At 41.1% G+C, this 26,675-nt stretch overlaps 1 protein-coding gene across 1 annotated transcript; it reads right to left on the bottom strand.

Annotated features, from left to right (window-relative positions):
• Positions 1–5,217: 5,217 nt before the first annotated feature.
• On the bottom strand, positions 5,218–25,051 carry eepd1 (endonuclease/exonuclease/phosphatase family domain containing 1). Its single transcript, XM_086280712.1, has 7 exons — positions 23,910–25,051; positions 16,066–16,117; positions 9,750–9,860; positions 9,091–9,225; positions 8,628–8,766; positions 8,317–8,511; positions 5,218–5,670 (listed from the first exon to the last, which is right to left on the bottom strand). The coding sequence occupies exons 1-7, from the start codon at positions 24,857–24,859 to the stop codon at positions 5,480–5,482; spliced, it is 1,773 nt and encodes a 590-aa protein (XP_086136838.1). The 5' UTR covers positions 24,860–25,051; the 3' UTR covers positions 5,218–5,479.
• Positions 25,052–26,675: the final 1,624 nt, after the last annotated feature.

Raw genomic sequence — 26,675 nt, 5'->3', positions numbered from 1 at the left:
ACATCTTCAACGGACCACTTAGAGCCAATCAAAATCACCGAGAGGGGTCGTGACCGGTGTTGTGCCAAAGAATGACTTCCGGTGTTTCGGTGTGTTTTTTATGTTTGCTCAGATTACAAAATAATCTGCAGTCAGCAGGGTTTACGAAGGTGTTACATATAAAATAAAGAAATGGCCTGTTTTGCGGGTATCTTTACGACTCGGCGTTATTTTACATACTGTGTTCTACATTATATTTGATTCAGCCTTTTTGACCACTTAAAATATTCTGAAATTATTGTTATGTTAATTTTTGTTTTATGTCTTTGCAATTTTTGCTGCCCTCTTGGTCCGATCTCTTTTGGAAAATAAATATTTTCATGTCAATGAGTTGAATGTAAATATATACATTCATTAATAACATAAAAGTTGCTTTGCAAAAAAAAAAAACTGATTGCAGTTTCTACCTGTGACAAAAATATTGTTTCTGGCTTTAAACATTTGTAATTTACGATCGTTTAAATGTCGCCAATCAAAATTTTGGAAAATGTCGGAAATTGCTTTTTTGGCAGGAATTACAATCCTGTCTAAGTTTTCGCAAGAGGAAAAAACAAAAACATAATTCATGCCAACCCGGTACATTGGAAGTCGGCACTACAGAGTCATGCATTCTTGTATCATGTATCACCAGCAGCACAGCTTCGTTGTTGGATTCAAAACCCGCTGCAGCACATTCATGGACGGAGCCCGCTCAGTGCTTTGGCTGCGGCCAGGGCTGGACTGGGACATAAATGGGCATTTTGACTAGAGACCGGCCCACCAGGTATTTATAGGAAAAGCCATAAAGCCTTTGAATGAAAACAAACGCTGCTGTGACAGTGATGTACAGTCTTGTTGGTATATGTATGATTTCTATACATTTTACATCAGATAAAAACTTTGGTTGTAAGATTCAGATAATTATTTAATAAAAGCGAGAAATTTTAAATGAGAATCAGAAAGAAAAGTATTTCTTTGTGCCCCGCCCCTGCACAGTTACCAGCTGTCAGCTACTTAGAAAAGGATCCTGGTGTTATTTGTTTCTCAGAAACAGTTCATAACTTCCCTTCAACTCATTCATGTCACCTAAAAGGTAAACCTGTTTCTCCATCACAGCTCTGATGATCCAGTAGGGGAGACCGGGGATAGTTGTAACATTTTTGACATTTCTGTCTGTAAATTGAAGCTCTTTTAAGGTAGTGGATTCAAAATGTAATGCAAAGTATTTACATGTCTCTGCTATTAAATAATGCAGCTATTTTCTCTGCAGCACAATTACCCATTGCATGGTATGGCCTCAAACACAAAGAGTGAAATGTTACAATTAACCCCATAGTCTGGGTTAGTTGTAACACATCCTGGGGTAAAATGTAACATAATGAAATAAGGGTACTAACAAAACATTAACATGTAATCTTTGTTTATTCAACACATGAATGCACTTAGAGCCATTTATGTAGCTCTGTGTGTGTGTGTGTGTGTGTGTGTGTGTGTGTGTGTGTGTGTGTGTGTGTGTGTGTGTGTGTGTGTGTGTGTGTGTGTGTGACAGAATGCAGAAATCTAACTTTTGAACATATTCCAACCCCCCAAAAAAGACAAGTTATGGAATTTTCTGCAACTGAATATTTCATTAATTTTGGTTGGTCTTCCTTGAGTTTGGCCTCATTGGCTCAGTGGGCATTATAACCTACAACTCTTGCACCAATTTTGAACATAACAATGAAGCTGAAAAAATGTAGTTGTTCACCAGCATCGCAATTCCATTACTTTTTATCCTGGCTTACCTTGGTGTGGTTTGCAAAGTGCTTCAGAAAGATGAGGAAATCTGTTTCTTGCACCCATCCTGATTTATTTCCACTACCAGTACTTCCTACTGGTCCATCTCTGACACAGTGGTCTGCATAATGTATGTGTGGGAACACAAACAGTGGAGGAATTGTGTTGCCAATGGCATTAACCGCATATACAAAAGCGACCAGTGAACCTCTCTCTGCTGATGTCGTTGCCCCAACTTGTTTAATATAAGTTAAAGTAATAGTGTGGTAAGTTGTAACATCTGCATTATTGTTACAACTAACCCAGACTGTTGCTGTTACAACTGACCCAGACTGTTGCTGTTACAACTGACCCAGACTGTTGCTGTTACAACTGACCCAGACTCCTATAGCCATGAACTAGCTAACATTACAGCCAACGGCTAAAACATTAGCACTAAAGACCTACACAGAATATATCCCCATAGACAAACAAATAACATAATTTAAGTTTGATGAGTTTAACTGCAAAGCAGATAATGCTATTAAACATTGAAATAAAGTAGAAAAACTTACTTTTTGGCATACAAATGACTTTTTTTCATGTTAAATTGTCTGTGTTTGACAAAATGTGCTGATTTTTCACGTGTGATAGCAGAACTGAATTGGGCATGCACAGGATGAGTCACATCATTTGAAACTTAGCCCTGATTGGAGAAATTGGAAGTGTTACAACTGACCCACGTTACAACTATCCCCGGTCTCCCCTAAGGACATCTCCTGGTTTCATCTTCATGTTTCCCTCTCACCACATATCCAAACCGACATCATGACCAGCAGCTTTCCAGCTGTGGCTCCAGCAAACATCAGCTGATATTAGAAATTAATATTAAATAAATTCTAACAACAGCTGATCAAGCTTAAACGTGCTGCTGTTGTTTAGCGTGACATCCGCTGGTTTCCTCTTTCGGCACAAAGTGGGAGATAAACAAACAAGAGAGCCGATCAGCTGATCATTGATCAGTTTCATGATTGAAGCAGCAACAGGAGAGAGAGGGGGGAGAATGAGAGAAGAAGAGGCAGCTGTGCAGCAAAGACAAAGAATAAATCCAGCTTTGTGTGTTTTTCCATTCTAGCTGAATGAAACTGTTTCTTTTCAGCTCAATACCAAACGTGTAATATTTTCTCTGAATGCGAGACGATTCCGTTTTTACAGGACGGTTGGCAACTTTACTAACTAACCCTATGAATAAAATAAAGTTCACAGTCAGTAACATCACAGCACCACCCAGCTGTATAGAAACTCCATCATGCTAGTTAGCACGCAGTACGAGTTATTGAAACTGACGGTAAGAAGTCAGCACAACGAAAATAATCTCCACCTAAACTTGTTTTATATCTGACCCAGACAGACTGCAGGTCATCACTTCTTACCTGAAGTTCAGTTCACCTGACACTCGGACCTGCTTCTCCTGCCTCCACTTTCCCTCATTTTTTAGTTTTAGTTTTTGAAAAAGTTTGACAGACTGTAAATGTGAAAAACAAAATGCAGCATTAGACCCTGATTCGGGCGGTGAGGTGAAGCAACATGAAGCTTCCAGTTTGTCTGGGCTGTGTCTGCAGTGACTGATCTAAAGAACACCAAAAGTCATGAAACTCTGGAGATGTAGGATCTTACTCAATGATCTCTATTATTTTGGACAGATAGTTTAATCTTGATTATTTAACAATGTTATGAGGTTCAACACTTTGGATTCAGTCAACTTGTGTTTCTGTTTTTTTTTTAAACAAGAAAATATGTAATGATATTGAGATATAAAAATTAAAGAAATAAATGTTAAAATAGACATAGAGGAGGATATATGACATGGAGTTATGATGGGTTTAAACGTCACACCCATTTCCATTACAGGTCACTACTGGTCCCTGTGATGGGGACCAGAGGTTGCATTCCAGGGTTTATTTTAAAAGCTAGATTAAAAGGAACACATTTATGATTTGGGAATTCTTTATTAAGTTTAGTGAGTTTGACATTTTTTTGTAGTGACAGCGTCTGGAAGATGAAGAAACACGATACCAAAACGTCGGTGAGTGTATCAAGCTGTAGAAATCTGCGGTCCCTGAGCACAGCTAGCCACACCCGTTATCGGTGCGTGTATTGCTTTAAGAAACATTATGTGACGTGTACAGCAGCAGTGTCCTATCACCGTGCGGTGCCTATTTTCCCGATCCGGTTTCCACTTTTGCGCAGTTGTAGTGTGAGTTACGTCCCAATGCTTTGCTCGTGGACTCATTTCTTTATGTTCACACGAATGAACACGATTTTATTTGCAGACATGTGTGTAAACCTCCTCCTCCTCACACACAAGTGCGATCACTCCCACTGGGACAAGCACAAACAAAACTTTCATTTTTATTTTACGCTTTTCACTTATACTTCATTACAAAATATTCTTCTTTCCAAGCTCCTTAGACCCTTACCAAACATATATTAGATATACTGTTATGCCAAATTAATTGGAATACATACGCTTCACCTTGTATTTCATCAGTTGGTTATAATCAGGATCATTTGGTCTCCTGGTATCAGAATCATGGGACAAATTCTTTCTCCAGGTTGCCTGCAGTAACTTTTTTAATCCAGCAGCTCTCACTACTGAGCAGCACATTAATCACTTCATGAGGAGTCATCCAACCATCACCAGCGTCATCTCTGCTGTCATGGGATCACGTGACTGCTCAGAGTCAATTTCTGATCTGATTGCTGTGTAAAGTGCTTTGTCAGTAAGGTCAATAAGATCAGTAAGACCTGAAAATAGCTCAAAGCTCATGTGGTAAAATCTGTGTGTGTTACAGGGCAAAAAAAAAAAAGTGGGGGGAGTGGTGCAGTGGGTTCAGGGGGCAGTGCCAGAGGAGGCTGGCCAATGCAGTTAGGGATCATCAGATCATGCCTCCCCTGCTTGAGCAGCACACAGGACGTGGAGGGAGAGAGGAGCTGAGAGAGAACAGCTGTGTACCAAAACAGAAAGAGCCAGTCGGCAACAGCAGCCCAGGAAGGCGTCAGTGCACATAAACAGTGCTTTTAAAACCCCGTGTGTGCCTCGTGCTGAGCAGTATAACACAAGTGTGTGTTACTTGGCTGTTTAATTTCAAAAGCAGTATTGTGAAGGTGGTTAACGACCAGTTTTAAGGGCAGCAGCAAAGCCCTGTGATGTCACTGTGCCTGGCAACGTTATTCTCAGGGAAGTATGGCAGTTCACATGCACACAAGCTTCACTTGTATAATTAAGCACACAGCTTTCATGAGCTCAGCAGCTGAGATTGAATCTTACTCTCCAGTGAACTATAAAAGATGAAGGACACAGCAGCGCCTGTAAAGAGATCCAGGTCATTCAGATGGTGCTCAAACTGTATCAATAAGAGTTCGTACAGACTGTGATCATCTATCAATTTATTTTATTTTTCTATACATATATAAAATGTTTGGCACATTTCTTTTAAAATACATCATATTTTTGTCTAAACATTTGTTATGGCTTGAATATTTCTCATTTACGATTTTCCATTGATAACCTGAAACCCAAAAGGCAATCTTGGCACTTGTTCACATTTTGTAGGAAACTGCGCCACAGCAAACCGAGATAAAGCAGAATCCTGATAGGTTAAAATCTTCATGTCATTCAGTTCTGTCTTTGCTGCAGCCGATGTCACCGCTCATGTTTGGGCAGAATGTCTCCCCTGTCCACCACTGCCATACCAGGTCCGCTAAGCTCCTTAGGAGGTAGGTCTGCATAAAATTCTGCAAACACAGGGCAGTGATCAGAGGCCACACCGCCCCATGACCAGTTATCTGGGATCCAGGGGTTAGTTAAGCCTTCCCGAACTACCATGCAGTGGCCTGTCAAGAACAAAGGACACAAGAACAGTCAGGAGATACTTAGAACTTCATGCAACACAAATAATGCACCAAACTTTGATCTGATAGTAGCTTCTATAAAACTAGGATCACGTTCATCATACATTTGAGAAGTAACCATGTATCCTCTACTTTACACATAGTTTAAAATACATTTTTACATTTATTTTGTAATTATTTTTATCTTGAGACTCAACTTAAACTTTGATTGAGTGACTTCTAGTCTAAATAACTCAGGTGCAAGTGTGGCCTCAAAGTGCTTTTAACTAGGCTCAGACTTGTCTTGGCACACTTGGTAAGTTGATGATTTGACACTCAGATTAGACCAAACTTAGACTTGAACACCTGGTTTGACTTGTCATAACTGGAGACCAAATTTTAAATTGGTTTGGTGAACTCCAGAGCACACTTAGTCTTGTGTAAAGGACCTGAGAACTGACTTAACATTTAGTTTGTGTTCGGCATAAAACCTGACCTGTTTTTAACCAGACTTGAAACTAAAGCCAGCCTCGTTTTAAGACCGTTAATGAAAAACCTGACTTTACTTGTTTTATATGACTAGTTTATAAACTGCTATACATTTAATCGTTAGTTGCTTGTGTGACTTCTTTCTTTCTTTTCAATTCTTCTTCTTAAAAGGGAGTTTTTCCTTCCCACTGTTCATAGAGGCTCATCTGATTGTTAGGATTGTAAACATACAATATAAAGAACTAAACTGACCACCTGTGTAAAAGCAACGCTCGACTTGGACTTCTGTGATGACTCTATGTAGACACGCAGTGCTAACTAATAACACAAGAACTACATCTAAAACTATACAGGCGTAAGTTAGCATGTTATATGTTTGAGTTCCTGATAGTTAGAAACAAAGACTAAACAAGTACGGCTTGTTTGGAAGGGTCGCCAAGAGAAATCCCCATCTTTCTAAAACGCACCTCATAAAAATTGGAGCTGTGCATAATGAAAACCCTGAGTGAGCTAAAATACAAGGTTCAAAGTTCTTTATTTGCCATTCGTGCATAAACCAGCAGGCACACTGGAACTCTTGGTCAGAGCTCTGTCAGTCATAGTACGCATGTTAGAAAGAGGCAGAAATAAACAAGACAGAACAAAAAATCTAAGTTGGTTTTACAAGCTCCTGAATCATGGAGGTGTACTCGGCTTATTTACTTATATACAGTTATGTAAAAAAATCAAATAAATGACAGAGTCAACGTGGACATTGCCACTTATCTTTAAAACTTCATATCAGTGTATCCAGACTATTTAACCTAGAGTCTTCTATCATGCCACAACTGAGCTCGATTCAGAGGATCAGACGGGAACTCTGATTGTTCTTTAACTCTGCAGGATCTCCATCTTCCATTTTAAAAAATTACATTATGAAAAATTGGGTTTTTTTTCACTATTTTAATATAATAACTTTCAAATATTCATTAACCCTTTCATGCATGAATTATGACAAATTTTTTTTAAGTATTTTTATTCATCTTTAGGGATGAAAAAAATGTTTTTTGAATTTCTTTTTTTTTTTAATGTTCTTTTCAAGGATTTTTCTTTCCTTTAAACATGTGCAGTTAGGTGGACAACTGGCTATTTTTAGGCCTTTCTGAGAATCGGTGTGGTTATGGCATGGTCTCAAAGCACCTTGAGGGAACTGTTGTGATTTGGTGCCAGAAAAATACAATGAATTGAATTTAAAAGCATCCTTCGTCCATCCACTCAGACTTCAGAAGAGCTGCTATTCCTCCTACAGTAATGGTCAGAAAGTTATCAAACTTACAACTATCATCTAATCTCTTCACAAACTGTGGAAACATCGCACTGGTCTTCAAACATCGTGGTTTCTGTGTCTCTGCACTCTTCATCCAGATTCTATGCAATACTTACTTTCAGGTGAAAAGAGGACTTTGGACCAACAGTCTAACAGCAGGATGGTAACATTTTTTCATTTTAGCTCAGATAATAAACTAAAAGAATTCTATTTTTCAGGATTGGCTTGATATTAGGAATGTGACAGTTGTAGCCTCTTTCCTGAAGACATCTGTGCACGGTGGCTCGTGATTTGCTAAGACCAGCCTCAGCCAAGTTCCTAAAATCAACTTTTGTTTTTTGCTTATACAGATGTTCCTACCATACTTTTAGTTTCTAGTCAACCTCTGATTAAAAAGCTTTGATATAGCTCTCTGAAATCAATCAGCCTTCTCAGCACAGATCCTCTGTGGCTTTCCCTCCATGGAGTGTCGATATCCGTCAGCGAGACAGCTGTCCATCCAACTACCTACTACCTACTACTACTACTACTACTAATAATAATAATTTGAGCGAACCAACATTTAAAATAAAGCAGAAGAAATCATATCAGGTCTAACCTGATTAAATTACAAAAAAAAAACTATTCCATAATATTCTAATATCCTGAGATGCACTTGTAATGTAAACTTAGCCGACTTTTGCCCTGAATTACACGAATAAAACTGAACTGAACTAAATAACTTGAGATATGATGAATGCTGAATGAATTCACAGATAATTTCCCTTAATATGAAACCTGACCTTATCAAGACAACCTAAGAGAACTTTTTAATCTTAATCGGTGCAACTGTCCAAACACAACTGTACATGTACCTGAATATATCTTCTGCAGAGAACGGCTGACCCAGATGTTGTCCACGCAGCGGGTGCCCTGTGGTGAGCAGGTGGTGATGTTGGTGAACTGAGTGGATGGTATCAGGGCACAGAATTTCTCCTTTCTCAGTGTGTCCAGCTCTGAGCTCTGAGGAGAGCAACCAAAATTGCCCAACACTAGTAGATCCTTTTCACCTGCAAAGGAAGAAACGGAAAATAGGACAAGACGTCAAAAATGACGTCAGACTTTGCGGATCCGTCTACGGCGTCTGACACATGCGGTCTCGACTGGTCCGACCTGGCAGACTAACCTTTTAGTGTTCCCTGGATGCTGGGAGGGAGGCGTTGACACTTGGCTTCATCAGAGTTTTGGTTTTTGCCACCGGACTGCTCTGGTGAAGCAGGGGCTTGCATATGGACATTCACCACCGTCAGCTCAAATGAACCAATCTAATGGAAAAAGTCAATTTTTTGACCACTTAAATTTTTATCCTGCTAAGTAAAAAGAAGAACAATACATAAAACCAAAGAAATATGCAGCAGTGCATCAACCATGTGTTAGTTCTGGAGGTTTAAGAAAGTATTCAGATCCTAAACAATTACAAATGGATATTGTCTGATTGTTGGGCTGTTCTCTTCATCGTTCCAGGGTCTTATAGATACGGCTCTCTGAGACAGCTGTTGGTGGGTTTGGTGCCATATAAATAAAATTAATTGAATTGTTTTTTATAACCAAACACACATGAATTCAATGACAATAAATTATAGCCTTACTAAAAAGTGAGCCACATAGAGTGGATGGTGTACATGACTCCCATTTCCATTGACAGCAGGAGACTCCAAGACAAGGGCATCCTTCAGATCAATTCCTGAGGAGCTATCCCACAAAAAGCCAGAGTAGCTCACTCCCTGTGAACAGAGGGATGTATTAGTGTTAGATACGTTTTCAAAGGTTTATTTAATTAATATAAACTTTCAAGTCAATCTTCTTACTCTACTTATGATTTAGTCAATCACAGCTATTCATATGTCAGTTACATAAACATCTGACATGTAGTTTACTGATGCTGATTCTTAGAGTGTAAGCATGAAGGTAAACAGCTGCTGGTAATAGAGCTGGAGGGTCACTGCTATTTTTACAAAAGATCATTTCATATTTATTCCGCATGAAAGATCAGTCTGTGCAGTAGCACTACTATAGTTTTACTGCAGTACACCTGCAACAGTTCTAGATAATAAAAGAAACTGTAGTGGTTAAGAAAAAAAGTCACAGTGTTAAAAAATGTTAAAAACTCTCGACGGGTAAATTATTCAAATCGATTTCTGGGAACTGAAAACTGAACTGATTGATCTTCGGCAAAGTTTAGACTTTGATTTGTTTTTGTGGATACAATTTAAAGTGTCGTTGTAACAGCTGCCAATGGTAAACCCACCTTGCTGGAATGGCCGGTGGGTTTTTCCGACACAACACTTTTCCACAGCCCTCGTGGCCATTTCCACTTCTGTAAACTGGCAAGTGTTCCTTGATTTAATTCTGCACAGAACTGCAACACATAAAGACAGGTTTGCCTGTTATTATATTACTAACTAAAAAGCAAATTAACATTTTGTAAAACTCTGGAAGCAACTGGCACAAAGTATCTAAAGCAACTTGGGGTTTGGTATCTTGCCCAAGGATACTGGAGCAGCCAGAGATTGAACCACCAGCCTTCGGATTAGAGATTATCTGCTCTACCTCCTGAGCTACAGCCAACCCAAATTATTATCTAATAGATAATTATTTAAATACAACATGGCAAACGGGTAATACACACACAAAAAACATTTTAAAAGTATTAAGTATCATCTTCTACCAATCTGCTTCGATATACAGGGAGTGCAGAATTATTAGGCAAATGAGTATTTTGTCCACATCATCCTCTTCATGCATGTTGTCTTACTCCAAGCTGTATAGGCTCGAAAGCCTACTACCAATTAAGCATATTAGGTGATGTGCAACTCTGTAATGAGAAGGGGTGTGGTCCAATGACATCAAGACCCTATATCAGGTGTGCATAATTATTAGGCAACGTCCTTTCCTTTGGCAAAATGGGTCAAAAGAAGGACTTGACAGGCTCAGAAAAGTCAAAAATAGTGAGATATCTTGCAGAGGGATGCAGCAGTCTCAAAATTGCAAAGCTTCTGAAGCGTGATCATCGAACAATCAAGCGTTTCATTCAAAATAGTCAACAGGGTCGCAAGAAGCGTGTGGAAAAACCAAGGCACAAAATAACTGCCCATGAACTGAGAAAAGTCAAGCGTGCAGCTGCCAAGATGCCACTTGCCACCAGTTTGGCCATATTTCAGAGCTGCAACATCACTGGAGTGCCCAAAAGCACAAGGTGTGCAATACTCAGAGACATGGCCAAGGTAAGAAAGGCTGAAAGACGACCACCACTGAACGAGACACACAAGCTGAAACGTCAAGACTGGGCCAAGAAATATCTCAAGACTGGTTTTTCTAAGGTTTTATGGACTGATGAAATGAGAGTGAGTCTTGATGGGCCAGATGGATGGGCCCGTGGCTGGATTGGTAAAGGGCAGAGAGCTCCAGTCCGACTCAGACGCCAGCAAGGTGGAGGTGGAGTACTGGTTTGGGCTGGTATCATCAAAGATGAGCTTGTGGGGCCTTTTCGGGTTGAGGATGGAGTCAAGCTCAACTCCCAGTCCTACTGCCAGTTTCTGGAAGACACCTTCTTCAAGCAGTGGTACAGGAAGAAGTCTGCATCCTTCAAGAAAAACGTGATTTTCATGCAGGACAATGCTCCATCACACGCGTCCAAGTACTCCACAGCGTGGCTGGCAAGAAAGGGTATAAAAGAAGAAAAACTAATGGAACCTGTGGTCCATCATCAAATGTGAGATTTACAAGGAGGGAAAACAGTACACCTCTCTGAACAGTGTCTGGGAGGCTGTGGTTGCTGCTGCACGCAATGTTGATGGTGAACAGATCAAAACACTGACAGGATCCATGGATGGCAGGCTTTTGAGTGTCCTTGCAAAGAAAGGTGGCTATATTGGTCGCTGATTTGTTTTTGTTTTGTTTTTGAATGTCAGAAATGTATATTTGTGAATGTGGAGATGTTATATTGGTGTCACTGGTAAAAATAAATAATTGAAATGGGTATATATTTGTTTTTTGTTAAGTTGCCTAATAATTATGCACAGTAATAGTCACCTGCACACAGATATCCCCCTAAAATAGCTAAAACTACAAACAAACTAAAAACTACTTCCAAAAACATTCAGCTTTGATATTAATGAGTTTTTTGGGTTCATTGAGAACATGGTTGTTGTTCAATAATAAAATTATTCCTCAAAAATACAACTTGCCTAATAATTCTGCACTCCCTGTAAATTAAAAGGACCCAGCTGGCAGGACTTGAAATTTAAAAATTAAATTAATATTTCAGATTTGAATATGAACATTTTATATTATTTTCTCAAAGTAAGACATACGGATTTCCGGACATTCAATTTAAAGTCAACTTATACTTAGTGCGTGAGCAGCAGTTAATAGCAAACAATATGAAATCTTATTTTAAACCACTCAAACCGGCGCACAGTTATTAAAGCAAATGTTCAGTTGAATCATATATAAACTATCAGTCAAAAGTTTGGACACACGTTCACATTTCATGTTTTGTTTTTTTTTTAAATTTAGATTCTCACTGAAGGCATCAAAACTATGAATGAACACAGATGGAATTATGTAGTAAATAAAAAAGTGTGAAATAATTCAAAACACGTTTATATTTTAGATTCTCCAAAGTAGCCACTCTTTGCTTTGATTGCTGCTTTGCTGACTCTCTGCAGTTTCTCCATGAGCTTCACGAGGTCGTCACCTGAAAAGGTTTCCAACAGTCTTGAAGGAGTTCAGAGATGCTGAGCTCTTGTTGGTCCTCCATCTCATCCCAAACCATCTCCACTGGGTTTAGGTCAGGTGACTGGAGGCCAGACCATCAGGTGCAGCACTCCATCTCTCCTTCTTGGTCACAGAGCCCTCACACAGCCTGGAGGTGTGTTCGGGGCCATTGTCCTGCTGAAGAATAAATGATGGGATGTGGCTGCAGGATGCTGTGGGAGCCATGCTGCTTCAGTCTGCCTTCCATTTTGAATAAATCCCCAACAGTGTCAGCAGCAAAGCCCCCCCACACCATCACACCTCCTGCTCCAGGCTTCACAGTGCATGTAGAGACCATCGTTCACCATCGCACAAAGACGCAACAGGTGGAACCAAAGATCTCAGCTGTGGACTCATCAGACCAAAGCACAGATGGTCTAATTCCTCGTGTTTCTTGGCCCAAACAAATCTCTTCTTGTTGCTTTTCCTCAGTCGTGTTTCTCAGCAGCTATTTGACCATAAAGGCCTGATTCACACAGTCTCCTCTGAACATGTACAGATGTGTCTGCTACTGGAGCTGTGTGGCATCTATCTGGGCTCTGATCTGAGGCTGGTGACTCAGATGAATGTATCCTCAGCAGCAGAGGGACTCTTGGTCTTCCTTTCCTGGGGCGTCCTCATGTCAGACAGTTTCATCGTAGTCTTGATGTTTTTGCGACTGCACTTGGGGCCAAAGCTTTAGCAGTGTTGCAGACTGACTGACCTTCAGTCCTTACAGTAATGATGGGCTGTTGTTTCTCTTTACTTAGCTGATTGGTTCTCACCATAATATGATTTGTATCAGTTGTCAAACAGAGCTGTGAGCTGTGCACCAACCTGACCGCTGCACAACACAACTGATGGTCCCAACCCCATTAACTCTTTCACGCACAGTGGTCACTACAGTGGGCAGCTATTCAAAGGCTGTTTTCTTGTATTTGCGTCAGTGTTGATGGTATGATGAAAGGTGATGTTGTCCACATAAGTTAACATGTAAAAAACTTTTTTTAAAGTACATGTATAAAAGAAAGTTAAAAAATCTTTTTTCATGCCTAAAGATGAATAAAAATCCTGATTGAGGTTATCAGAATTCCTGCATGAGAGGGCGAGAAATTCCACAAATGAACCCTGACAGGCACACCTGTGAAGTGAAACCATTTCAGGTGACTACATCATGAAGCTTATTGAGAGAAGGCCGAAGGTTTGCAGCGCTGTCGACAAAGCAAGATTTGTCAGATTTGTCAAAGCATTACTTTGACAAATCTACAATATAAGACATATTTAGAGTTATTTATCCTTTTTTTCTTTGCTACATAATTCCATGTATCTTTCTTCATATATGTGATGTCTTCAGTTTGTATCTATGATGTAGAAAGTAGTAGAAATAAAGAAAAACCATTAAATAAGAGGTTGTGTCCAAACTTTTGACTGGCAGTGTTTAGTGCCAAGTCACAAAAATCACCTCAAGGTGCTTTATAGTTTAAGGAAAAAGACCCTGCAGCAAAAACCTCAAACGACCCCCTTTAGCAAGCACTTGGCAACAGTGGGAAGGAAAAACTCCCTATTAGCAAGAGGAGGACTCTGCCAGAACCAGGCTCAGGGAGGGGCAGCCATCTGCCACAGCTGGTTTGAGGTGATGGGAGGGAGCCAGAGATTAATAATAACAAATGATGAAATGCAGAGTGAGCAGAGTAAGCACATAGTGAGTAAAATATGTGAGTAAAGAAGCAACAATCAGTGCATCATGGGAACCCCCCTAGAGCAGTGGTCCCCAACCCCCGGGCCTCGGACCGGTACCGGTCCGTGAGTCGTTTGGTGCCGGGCCGCGAGAGTTGAGGCTCAGGTGTGAAATGTGTGGTTTTCAGGGTTTTTATCAGTTTTTAGCGTTATTTTGTTATCGTTTTTATCGTTAACTCGGTTTTCCTGGGTCTTTTCACGTGTGTTATGAATAAATCTTCTTTTTTTCGGTACCGGTACTAGTTTTATTTTGTTGTATTTATCCGCGACACCTTAAAGGCCGGTCCGTGAAAATATTGTCGGGCATAAACCGGTCCGTGGCGCAAAAAAGGTTGGAGACCGCTGCCCTAGCACCCTAGGCCTTCTGTAGAGCAGCTAGAGGAGGAGTCATTGCTGGAGCGCTGGAGTTCAACTATATGTCTTATCAAATTGGAACGTTTTAAGCCTAATCTTAAAAGCAGAGACGTTTTCTGTCTCCCAAATCCAAACTGGGAGCTGGTTCCAAAGACCAGGAACCTGAAAGCTGAAGGCTCTGCTTCTACTTTTAAATATCCTCGCAACCACAGCTTGATTTGGACCTCTGTTGGAAAGCCACATTCTAACTTGCATAATAACCAGAAGTTCCTTTTATCACTATACCACAACCTCCCATGGCATTCAAGCCCTTGTGATGTGTGTCGATCTGTTATATAGAAGGTTTTGGTATAGGATGGGGTTTCAGTTAAAGCGCGAGTTACGACGTAGATTTCCTGAAGGAGTATAATTTACACGTAAGCCCTAGAGTCCCTAGAGTGAAGTGCTCTATTGGAGTGACACGGTACTACGAAGTCTCTAAGATAAAATGGAGTCTGATTACTCATGAAGTGCCAATTCACCTCAGTGGTCATAACGTACTATAAGATCTTTAAGATATGACTTTAGATAAGCGGAAGAAAATGGCTATAATTTATTGATTTGTTATTCAAAATCTTTATTCATTAAAGTTGTTCATGTGTGTCACGTGACTACATTCTGAATGATACCCGGCACAATGTGCCAGACTTTTCAGCAACAATTTATTAATTATTCAGATGTTAATCTGTTATATTTTAATAACACATGAGCATCTTCTGTAGTAATGCTGTAGTATAGTTAAACTTAACATTCGTTTATTATTTTAAAGTTTTTTTCTTCCTTTTCTATTTGGAGTTTAATGTGTAATATTTATAACACACGATGTGAGGTGCTGCCCAGTTAAGTGACATGAAGAATGGGATTAATGGTTTCAGAGTTTTTAAATATTGTTTATTAAACGGTTCTCAAACGTAAGCTGACGTCTGAGTGTTTCTTAGTTTTAGACTAGTCAGTTATGTGGTCAAATTTATTTCCCTCGTTTAGTCAACTAAGAAAATAGTTGCCAGAAACATCCCAACTAAATACATCTGCCCCCTTACTGTGACCAGCCCAGAGAAACGGGACATCGCTCCTCTGTCAGCTGTGACAAAAGAACAAAAACACAAGCCAAATGTACACAGAGCGGACCAAGCCAACAGACTCCTTCCAAGACAGGAGTGAAAACAGTTTCCATCGAACAATGAGCTTAAGTCAGATGATGCAAACCGTCTCCAACAATGAATTAGATCCCAGACAAGCCCCCACTTGTTACAAGTTGGCCCATAGCCAGTGACAAAGAGGGGGGGACGAGACAGGATGTGTTGCTAATCATTATGTTATTCACTAAAAGGAAATATGACAAATATAAGTTACGAGAAATCAGTAATGACATGAATGAATGAATGAATGAATGAATGAATGAATGAATGAATGAATGAAATGTGCGCTAATGTTGGCAGCAGTGTGACGGAAAAAATAAACTAAAATTTGAGGGTGTCAGTCTTGGGAGCGAGAGCACAAGAGTATTTTTAACTCAGGCGTACTTAAACCACATGGCTGTAACCCAATCAATTTAACGATCCTCTCCATCACTGAAACCCTGCAGAGTATACACAAAGACAAGCTGCTGTCACATTTCTGATTCCTGCTGCCCGTGCACGCAAGTCACCTCATTTACAATAGAAGTTGGGATAAGTGTAATTCATGTTCCACTTTACCTTATCAATAGCCTCGTGCTCCAGCAGGTCTTGCACTGCCAGTAACTTGATACTGTAATAAGAGAGAGAATGCATTTTTTTTAAAAATGTACCTTTACACGTACATCATATACATACATATGCATTATTTACCCAAATCCTCTTAAAATAAATAATTAGTTGAAAAACCTGATAGAAAAGCATGATAATGAAACCCACTGACAACAAAAGGACACTTTGGGCATTCCTCCTGTCATTACTACATGGTTTTCCAGTGGTCTGAAAAAGTGATTGCCCCCTAAACACCCTTAGCAGCAACAACTGCAATCAAGTGTTTGTGTTAACTGGCAGTGAGTGTGTCCCAGCGCTGTGGAGGAATTTTGGCCCACTGATCTTTCCAGAAATGGTGTAATTCAGCCACACTGGACGGTTTCAAGCAGGAGCTGCACTTTTAAGGTCATGCCACAGCATCTCAGTCACGTTCATGTCAGGACTTTGACTGGGCCACTCCAAAGTCTTCATTTTGTTTTTCTTAAGCCACTCACAGGTGGACTTGCTGATGTGTGTTGGATCATTGTCCTGCTAAAGAACCCAACTGCACTTCAGCTTCAGGTCACAATAGATGGTCACCATATTTTACTGTTGGTATGATGCTCCATTTCGAAAATGTTGTCTTACTTTTACACCAGATGTAATGTGACATTTCCAAACAGTTCAACGTTCGTCTCATCAGTCCACAGAGTGTTTTCCCAAAAGTCTTGGAGATCATCACAATGTTTTCTGGCAAAACTGGGATCAGCCTTTATGTTCCTTTTGCTCAGCAGTGGTTCTCGTCTTGGAACTCACCATGCAGGCCATTGTTGCCCTGCATCTTTCTTATGGTGGAGTCATGAACGCTGACCTTAACTGACACGACTGAGGCCTGCAGCTCCTTGGATGTTGATCTAGGATCTTTTGTGACCTCCTGGGGTAATTTTGGTCAGACACTCTTTGGAAAGTTCACTAGCTTCCATGTTTTCGATTTCATTTGTGGATAATGGCTCACGAGAGCCTTTGAGTTTGGATTTTTTCCCCTAATAGACTAATAAATACCCTCATTTTGAAACTGCATTTTGTGTTTACTTCTTATCTTTGCCTAATATTTAGGTTTATTTGATGACCCTGAAACATTTACGTGTGACAAACATACACAAAAAAACACTTTTCACACCACTGTATATAGTACTGGGTGGACCACGTTCATTTTTTCAGGTTACTTTGAAACTCAACCGTACTGGTTAGAGTTAATCATCAGAACACCCATTTTGTATTTGTAAATTAAAATTTATAAACTTAAAATTTATTTTTCCCCAAACATTGTATCAGAACATTGAAAAATTAAAATTATTACTAGCTATGAAGTAATGTGAGGGATGACTCTGTTTTATAGAAATCTTCTAACATTAATGGAACTTTTAGCCTTAAAAGTTCTGAGCATTTCATTTCTTCTTTCTACCCTCGCACTGCATCTGCACAGCATTTATGACTTACTGGTACCAAGCAAAGCTGAGATCAGTTTTTCTAGGAGATCGTCATGTATTATGGTTGACTCAGCATAGTAAACACACAGCAAACTTAGGCCAAATTTAAAGTTTCTTTTAACAAACTGGCAGACAGCTGAGAAAATAAGACTCTTTATAGACACACTTTAGACTGTTTGAAATTCAATGTGCCAACACTGCATGAAGGAGGGGCCTTTACAGCCCAATAAATATTGAACTGTTTACTTTTCAAATGACTTCCCAGATCAACAGTCAGCTTAATAAAATGCTATACATTTCTAACAGGCACTTTTACTCTGAAGATGAGCTGCTTTGCATTGCATTTTGCAACACAGGTGAGACACTCAACATTACAGCTGCTGGCTGCTTCCTGTCAGCTGATCCTCAATGAAACCAGGGATGCACAAGCATCATAAGTAATGCCGTCAGTCAGGAGTCAGAATTGAGTTACAACATGTCACATGACATGGCACAATTCAGCCATGATCAGACCGCCACGTTGATTCAGTTATACAGGATTCATGTCAGACAGAGAAAAAGAGCAGAGTTCTTCTCCTTTAAAGATGGGGACCGATTCTCATCGCCAACAGTCATTTGACAACTGTGGGTAACGTGGAGAAGAGATGTGTGTGCAACACCTGGTATCTGCTCAAATGGAGCAGTTTCCAGACATTTCTGCAACAACTAGTGATGTTTTCAAAGAATCAACATAAACTGTGACTGTTATAGCAAAGATTTTCTACACGCTGTCAATACATACCAACACAAAAGGAAGAAAAGCTGCACTGAAGCTACCGTCTCAGCCATTTGTACTTGTGCTACTATAAATAAACATCACAGCTGTTTCTTCAGCACTCTCATGCTCAGTGTGCCAATTCCATCTATCCATCCACGACTACACACCAGTAGTTCCAGTTTTCAACCTCCTTTACTGGCAGTGGTCTAAATGTGGCCCTTCAAAGGATTAAGGGTAGCTGAGGTCCTTATAAGCATCCCCAGCAGGTCTTCTAGAGAACTCCACCTGCCTGGGTGAGGAGGAAACACACCACCAGCCCATCCACATTTTTACATCGACTTCACTCCTTTTATTTAAAAAAAACAACAACAAAACAAAACAAAGAAAAGGAAAAAATAAACTTTAGTCCTTCATAATTCTATGTGTGATTGCCAATTTGAAGCTAGACTCCACAAACAGCCAGATGCATTAGAGACAGCGCTCTGAAAGCTACTGGCTACGGCTAAACAGTCTTTGTAGGACGATGACAATAACAACAGCCATCTGCATCAACTGAAGACTAAAAATAAACATTGAATAATGTGCAAATCTGGTTCCACACTTTTGGACTCTACTGATCACATGCATAATATGACACTGCAGTCTTACAGTCTTCATGCAATAGTTCCCTAAAACTCCATGCCTGTAGTCAGTCTGTCCTCAGACCACCAAGAATAAAAGCTGTTTTGAGCTCCTCTGTTATTTACAGTGCGGTTGCCACAACAGGTTGCTCAGATTGTTTTGATTTGTTACACCGGATGTCCTTCCTGATGATTCGTGTTTACTCCTGGGAATTACATTTTGCTCAGTTGTAAACTTCTACATTATGCAGCTACAACCAAAGCACCAAGAATAAAAAACAACACCAGCAAAAACCCAAATGAATGGAAATATTTCAATAGCACCAAAGAGCAAAAACAACTAAATATAACACAATGACTCACGAGGCCTCTCTGAGTCACTGTTAGTGAATTAGTATTTAACAGCTGATCAAAATATTGATTTCTTTTGTTCTAGAAACATCGCAGCAGGAAGTCCATGTTTAAAAGAATCAGCACCTCAAAGTCGTACGAACGGTCAGAATCTTTAACACAGGTCGAGGATCGGCCGCAGTCTTTCGTGCTCGCTTATCAACCAGAGATCTAGACAGAGTTGCTCATTAGCTTTAGATGTTCTCAGACCATCACTGAAAAACACAAGTTTAGTTACATGTTGTTTATTGCACAGAGGTTTTTTGAATGCTCAGTTCAGATAAAATGATTAAAATCCTGACGAACATTTCATTGTTGAAAACAATAGCAATGTTTTTAATTCATTATCAAGTTAAATTTGCATCTCTGAAAATGCAAATAAACCCTCGTGCTCCCTGTTTTCTCCTGATTCAGTACACATGGCATAAAAACAGAGCGTCTCATGATTTAAACTCCAGCTGGGTAAGTATGTGTGGAGGTTCATGTTCCTCCTGTGCCTGCTGGGTTTTCAATGGTACTCCAGGTTCTACTCAATTAGACTAATTGGTGTTTGATCCTGTTAATGAACCTCTGCAGCGCTCAGTCTATATAACCCTGAATACTGAAAATGTGACAAACACATCAGGGACACACACACACACACACACACACACGCTCCGTGGATACATCAAGGGCAAATCATGGTTCAGTATCTTGCCAAAGGACGAGAGTAGAGGGATCAAACCACCTGATTGGTTAATGACCGAGGCTACCTCCTGAGCAACAGCTGCTCCAAACTAATTATGGCTTTTTTTTTTTAAACTTGTGCTGTTTTACTTGTGTTCTTTGATTTGTATCATGCTTTTCATTATTCTTTTAGCTGTAAAGCTTTGATCAGTGGCTGTTGTTTTAAAAAGTTTTAAAAAGCTGTTTTTTACCCTGTTCAGACCACATTTTGCTGGACTCCGTTTCACTTTTCTAGCACCTGCATGTTTTCACTGCTCTACCACACTGGCCCACCTGAGACGCTGAACAGCTTGGTGTTGATGGGATTATAGGCAAAAACTTTGTCCACAGATCCTGTTTTCAGAATAAACAGCCTGCAGTCCCACAGACAATACCTCCTTCCTCCCCTGCAGGTCTGATCGCTCTGAGAGCATGCAACGCTCCTGCTGCTTAAGATCCTGATCCTCCCATTTCCACTGGCAAGGATTCAAACACCCACAGTCTGAGCTGCCTATTAGCCATCTCATCAGGGCAACACTGGTAACTGTAAGCCACGACTCTATGGCCAAGTCTATAGAGGTAGACAAAATTAGTTGGGTTTACAGCAAGAAAAATACACATAAGCATAAGAGTAAATGTTGCATAAAGACTCGTCAGTGTCACTCTGACAGTAGCAACCACTGATAATGCCAAACAGGACTTCATATTAGCTGCTTCAATGCAGACACAAGTGAGACACGGTGAAGCATCAGTGGCTGCGTCCTTTGAGCGTCACATTTGAAGACTGATTAAGTCACAACCAGGAGACGAAGGCTGTCCACATGGGCTCGTCCAAAAGCAACCCACAAATGCGTTCTTTTCCCCAGATTTACAGGTTGCACCAGGTCCACCCTGTCCCAATATTCATCGCACATCAGTGATTGAAGGATATTTGGAGGGAAAAAATAGGAGCCGGTCCAAGAAACTGGTCCAGTTTCCAGGTATAAACTAATGAACGTAAGTACTGGGCTTTTATCTCACTCAAATGTCCAAAATACAAAAATAACAAAGAATCTTTCAACATTAAATTTCGACATTTTAATTCAGTCCCATATGCTTTGGATGGTTAGTTAGTTAGGTTAGCTGGCTAACAAAGCTGGGCCTGTTTGGCCCCCTCGTATATGACAGTATATCAGCAGAAGCACCTCATACCAACTGTCAGGCATGGTGGTGGAGGTGTGATGATCTGGGCTCATGTTGAGGCCACCAGACCTGGACACCTTCTAAATCAACCATGAACTCCTTTGTATCGTAAAGTGAGAGTGAAAGATGATTCCCTTCATCCCTCTTTGTTGGTTAGTTGTACGTTTGTGCACATTATCAGATAGGCAACAATCTGTCAAATACACAACTGAGGTGCAGCAACCACAACAAACTGAGAGTGTGAGAGAGCTTTAGGTCCAGGATATCGGGCAGCATTTATAATAATAGCACACTACTTTACGCATTATTAATTAATTCAATTACTTTTCATATAACAAAAATCATGGCGTGCCTCTGCTCATCCAGTCATTATGGATCAGGAAGTTCAAGAGAAATTAAAGGGAAGACAAAGGATCTAACATCAGTGATCTGTCTAAAGCATGCTGGGTGCACCGTCGTCAGTACTCTCTGTGAAGTGTCGACGCAGGAGGGGAAGTAGATGCGTCCCAGCTGACACAATAGAACAGAACTGCCCACCTTGTTTGGGACACTGAGAGACACGGTCCATATTTCATAAATGCTTCAAAAGCAGGGAAAGAAGAATTCAACAGTAAGAAACATTAACACCACATTATCAGCTTGCATGCTTTGATCCATATGAACCTTGCTATTAGGAGCTTAAGTCAGCTCTTTTCACTTCCCTATAGTCAGGATGACTGCAGCCAGCTGAGTCTAACTCCACATCCCTGATAGGCTGTTTGGGCCGAGAGCAGTTTGTGCAAACTTTGGTGAAAAAAAAATAGAGTTCATTGAACTGTAGTAGCTGTCTGCTTTTGCCTGGAGGAAAGTCATGAAGTGTGTAAACTTAGACTGGGTCTTATGATTACTAACCCAGCAGTTTGTCACTGTGCAAACATACTGAGTCTCCTTCACAGTGCCCTCCTGCTGCTGCTGTTCCTGCTCCTCACTAACAATGATCACAACACCATTACTGACTTTAGGCCGTACTTGACACAGTTTGCTCTGGAAACCACGGTGAAGCTCTATAGATGGCTTTAAGAACTTTTTTTGTAATATTAAAAAAGGGGGAGTATCAATTAAACACCTTACCAAACTTTAGCTTCTCGTTTATCCATGAGAGAACAGAAGAAAGAGCCTAGCCACTGAGATTTAAACCCTAATGCCTGATTTGCGTTGCTGCTGCGCTCTGCCTATACTCTCATTTTTCACAGCCACTCATGGTCTTCACAGGTATATACACCCAAAGTTTTTCCACAGAGTCTTATGTTTTCACTGTATGCAGACCAATGCCTGGAAAGAAAATCAGCACCGCCAAGTCTTTGGCCACGGTCCTCAGACGGAGAAGGTTGTAGTGGCCACTCTGGGTCAGGGACAAGATGGGATGAAGAGCTCAGTCATTCAAGAGCTGAACATCCCACCGGGAGGAGGCCCCGGGGCAGACACAGGACACGCTGGAGAGATTAAATCTCTCAGCTGGCCTGGGAACGCATCGGTGTTCCCCTGGATAAGCTGGAGGAGGTGGCTGGGCAGAGGGAGGTCTGGGCATGCTTGCTTAGGCTGCTGCCTCCACGATCCAGCCCAAGATAAGCCAAACAAAATGCATGGATGGATTTTTATTTTGTTTTAGTTTGTTTTCTGCTTAAAAGAACATTTTCACTGGTGGAATATGAACCACGGTCCACTGTGCTCTTTATTCATTTCACAAGTCTGACAGGGAATCTGAGAATGTGTCACCCTGCAGCACAAAACTGGCTTGACCTCAATCACGAAGCCCTGATAATGTTTTTCGCCTGCTGTCTCGGGGTAGAACTTTCATGTATTTTGTATGATACATTTTCCCTTTCATATGCATCTGATGGCTTTATAAAAAAAGATGCATGATGCGAGTTTTATTCTGGACATAAAACCAGATTTAACGCTACAAAAAACTCGTCAGGTCACGATTAAGTTTGGTCTGTTAAATCCCAGATTTATGCTTTTGTAAAATCAGGTGATGACTCTGAACTTTTCTTTTTAAACAATGTTCTCTTATTTTCTTTCTGCAGTAGTTTTAATGATGTTTCCACATTTTTGAACCCATAAAAGACAAATAACACAAAGCAAAGAGCTACTTTGGTGTGCTGTAGTCTTTTCACAGTCTGGGTTTTGTGAAGTCTGAAATATGCACAACATAAACCTGAAACAAAGAGCCATCATTCCTGCACGACTGTCATTCAAATCAAATCACTATTTAGGTTTCTGCACAAGAACACTTGGGCCTGCGCGCAGTAATGTTGTGGGAGGGGTTCGTCCTGTTAAGGCTCCGTGAGTGGCTGTAGGTGTCCTTTGGTGTGTGGACGGCACAGCTGGCATATCCTGACATAATGACTATCAGCACACATGCAGCTGACTGGACGTTGTGCGCATTTAGTGTGATGGAAAAATGAAACTCGAGTTGTTTTGTTTATTATCTTACAAACTTTCATTCATTAAGACTGTTATTGTGATTTCGCGCAATATAAATAAAAGTGATTGAATTTAATAAAGTGAGTTATTCAGTATTTTGCCGGATGCACGCACAGAAATCAGACACACGTCCGAGACCACTTAAACAATAAGCTTTCCTCATCTGCCCACGCTTCAGTAACCACGCGGCCTTCAGGTGTGATGAGTGTGTGTGCAGGTACTCACTCATTCTCGAGCAGGGTCATGCACACCACCTCCCTGACCCCCGGGTTGTTAGCCTTGTCGCACGAGCAGCCCTGCAGGCTCCAGGTGGCCACGCGCACTACGGACTTCCCGTCCCGGAGCCCCAGCGGGCGATCCACCTTCGGCCGCACAGAGACGATCTGGGTCGGGCCTCCAGGTGGGAGGTCCAAGTCGTCGCTGCCCAGACTAAAGGAAGAGGGGCTTGGGTGACACTTGGTGGTGCCGGGGAGCCCTGCGTTCGTGTTGGTGGAGGGTGCCCGGGAGCGCTCCACGAAAACTTGGAACCGGATTTTGTCGAGCAGCGAGCTGTTGATGTGCTTCACCTTTACCAGGTCCTCGATGCTTTTAAATGGGCCGTGCTCCGCGCGATACGAAACCACGTTCTTTGCAATCGTTTCCGTGATACCGCGAATACTCATGAGCTGCGCCGGGGTGGCGGTGTTGATGTTCATCCCGGTGTAGAACTGAGAGTCCAAGTCTTTGCGCAGTGACGACGGAGAGTGTTGGGAAGAACTGGTCCTGCTAGAAACGCAGATTTCCAGTTTGATCACCTCCAGCTTGGTGGCCCCGACCCCGCTTACCAGCGCCAGGTCCTCCACCTTTTTAAAGCCACCGATACAGTCCCGGTACTGCACGATATTCCGCGCAACTGTGCGATTAACTCCCGGCAGAGTCATGAGCTCCTCCTCGGTGGCGATGTTAATGTTCAGCCGCTCTTGATTCACCAAAATGTGGCTGAAATTGCAGGCGGCGCTGAATTTGCGCTTGCCGCAGCTGAAATCAGTGGGGTCTTTGGGGATGGAGCGGTGGCAACCCAGACTCCCACCCATGGCTAGGATCGGTGCAGTGGACAGGCAGAGGCCCGCGCCAGAGAGTACGTTCTGAAACACGGCGGTTACACGGCAGCATTCATTAAAGATAATATTGGACATACGCACCACCCGAGCCTGCGCTCAGCCCTGGTTCATGCCGCACACAGCAGTCCTCCGAGTCACAAGCGACAGATCAGAGCAGGCAAACTTTGCCCTATGGTATTGCGCAGTGTGACCGCCCACGGGTCAGCCTCCACCTCACTCGCCTTTGATCACATCAATACAAATCGTTGCTGGAGAAGTCTGTCAAGCGCCCAGCTCCACACCGCCGCACACCGGAGTACTTGTCAGACTTCAAAATAAAAGCAAGCCATCAGCGTCACTGGTTCAAATCAATCATCAGCTCCAATGACAAGTGAACACATAAATACACAGTGTAGGAATAACCAACAGATACATTAACGCGGTTTAATAATGATTTTCTTTCACATTTAACAATTTATATTTTGTGAGATTTTGTCTAATCAGGATTTGGCCCGATGAAATAAAACTATTTACTTGTAGTTTTACTTTTACACTGTGTAACGTCAATCGTTTCTAAAAACAAAACAAAAACATAGGAATAGCTCAGCCATGTTATCATAACACTCATTACATTTAGAAATATTGTTTTGTAGTTCGAAGCCGGGAGGTTTTACCTGGCGTTTGGCGTTTATTTTGAAATGTCTGGTTTGTTGTTTCAACCGTTAACAGTAGGGGGCGTGTCTTTCTATGTGATATCTAAATGTTTTCTGTCACTGAGGAAGAGGATCTGATAATATACATACATGTAAATTGTTTTAAGGGCTGCAGCCAAACGTAGATTTGGTTTTATTTAGGATTAATCATTTATTTTTCACCGTCGAGCTCTGCTTTTCTGAACACAGTACAGAAATGTTGCTGTTGCAGCTCAGTGCAGGATTTTTTCTTGACTTCATAATTGTATTATTTTTAAGTTATTCCAAAGTGAAATGAATATTAAATGCTGTTTTACACAAAAAGATTCTGAGAGGTGTGATATGAAGTTTTCAAGATCATTTGTGTCACAATATTACAATTATAACCTCCTGAGCTAACCTATGCTGGATACATTCAAGCTGTTTGTCACATACCACATCTCCAGAGTGCTCCACTCATGGTTTTCTCTCTCTCTTGTTCTCCTTAGAAAAACGATGTAACCTCCAAAATGTGACCAAATCACTAGTTTTTGCAGTTATTGTTGAGGCAGTTACAATGCAACACCCCTCTGTGTGTAGGACTTAATAATCGTCATAATAATAGTAATGGTAGGATTCTGTAGTGTGTGTTATGCTTGGCTAAAATCTTTATTATTCTAGTTGAGTTGTGGCATGTATCGCCTCCAGCGCTGCACAGAGATCCTTGTACCAGATCAATCAGCTCAGCGGTGAAACAACAGTTATTATATTTTCTGGCTACTTGTTAAACCATTTTTTAGTTAGTAAAAATATTCTCACCAAAATATCCCCCAAAGCTGTCCCCATTCAAGTGATTGAATGGACTCGGTCCGACTTCTGAACTAACAGAGTGGGAAAAGAAGATGAACATTTGTCGTCTTCATAATTATTGTCAGCGTTTCTTCACTTTTCTACTTGTGCAGCTTTCCATTTGCCTCTTCTCCAGCACAGCGCTCTTGTCAGGTCATCCTGCTCAAACACACGAGGCATTATTAGGTGATGGAGACCTGCTGTGCTGGTCAGCCTCCCCTGACACCACACTCTGAACTTCCTTCTCCATCCCTCCCCTGCTGCTGAGCTGCAAACCACACCCCATCGCAGAGAGGATGCCACTTTAGTGCCCAGTGTTTGTTCATCAATGACTTTTGGAAGCTCTTTTTCATCTTGTGCCTAGGACTCACATTTATTCGCTTAATCCCTCT

Source organism: Aulonocara sp. 'chitande type north' Nkhata Bay, linkage group LG22 (genome assembly GCF_057382095.1).
Source record: "Aulonocara sp. 'chitande type north' Nkhata Bay isolate Kocher_YH1m ecotype deep benthic linkage group LG22, A_spYH_male_GT1.1, whole genome shotgun sequence".
Classification (NCBI taxonomy): Eukaryota; Metazoa; Chordata; class Actinopteri; order Cichliformes; family Cichlidae; genus Aulonocara; species Aulonocara sp. 'chitande type north' Nkhata Bay.
This window is presented reverse-complemented; position numbering and strand designations above follow the sequence as displayed.

Bases quoted from the DNA above. Each gene is read 5' to 3' on its own strand.
- eepd1 (XM_086280712.1), bottom strand. From the start codon at position 24,859: ATGTCCAATATTATCTTTAATGAATGCTGCCGTGTAACCGCCGTGTTT. The intron at 9,226-9,749 runs GTGGGTTTACCA...CTCTGTTCACAG, and splicing joins CCACCGGCCATTCCAGCAAG to GGAGTGAGCTACTCTGGCTT. The intron at 8,512-8,627 runs GTTAGTCTGCCA...CTTCCTTTGCAG, and splicing joins CATCCAGGGAACACTAAAAG to GTGAAAAGGATCTACTAGTG.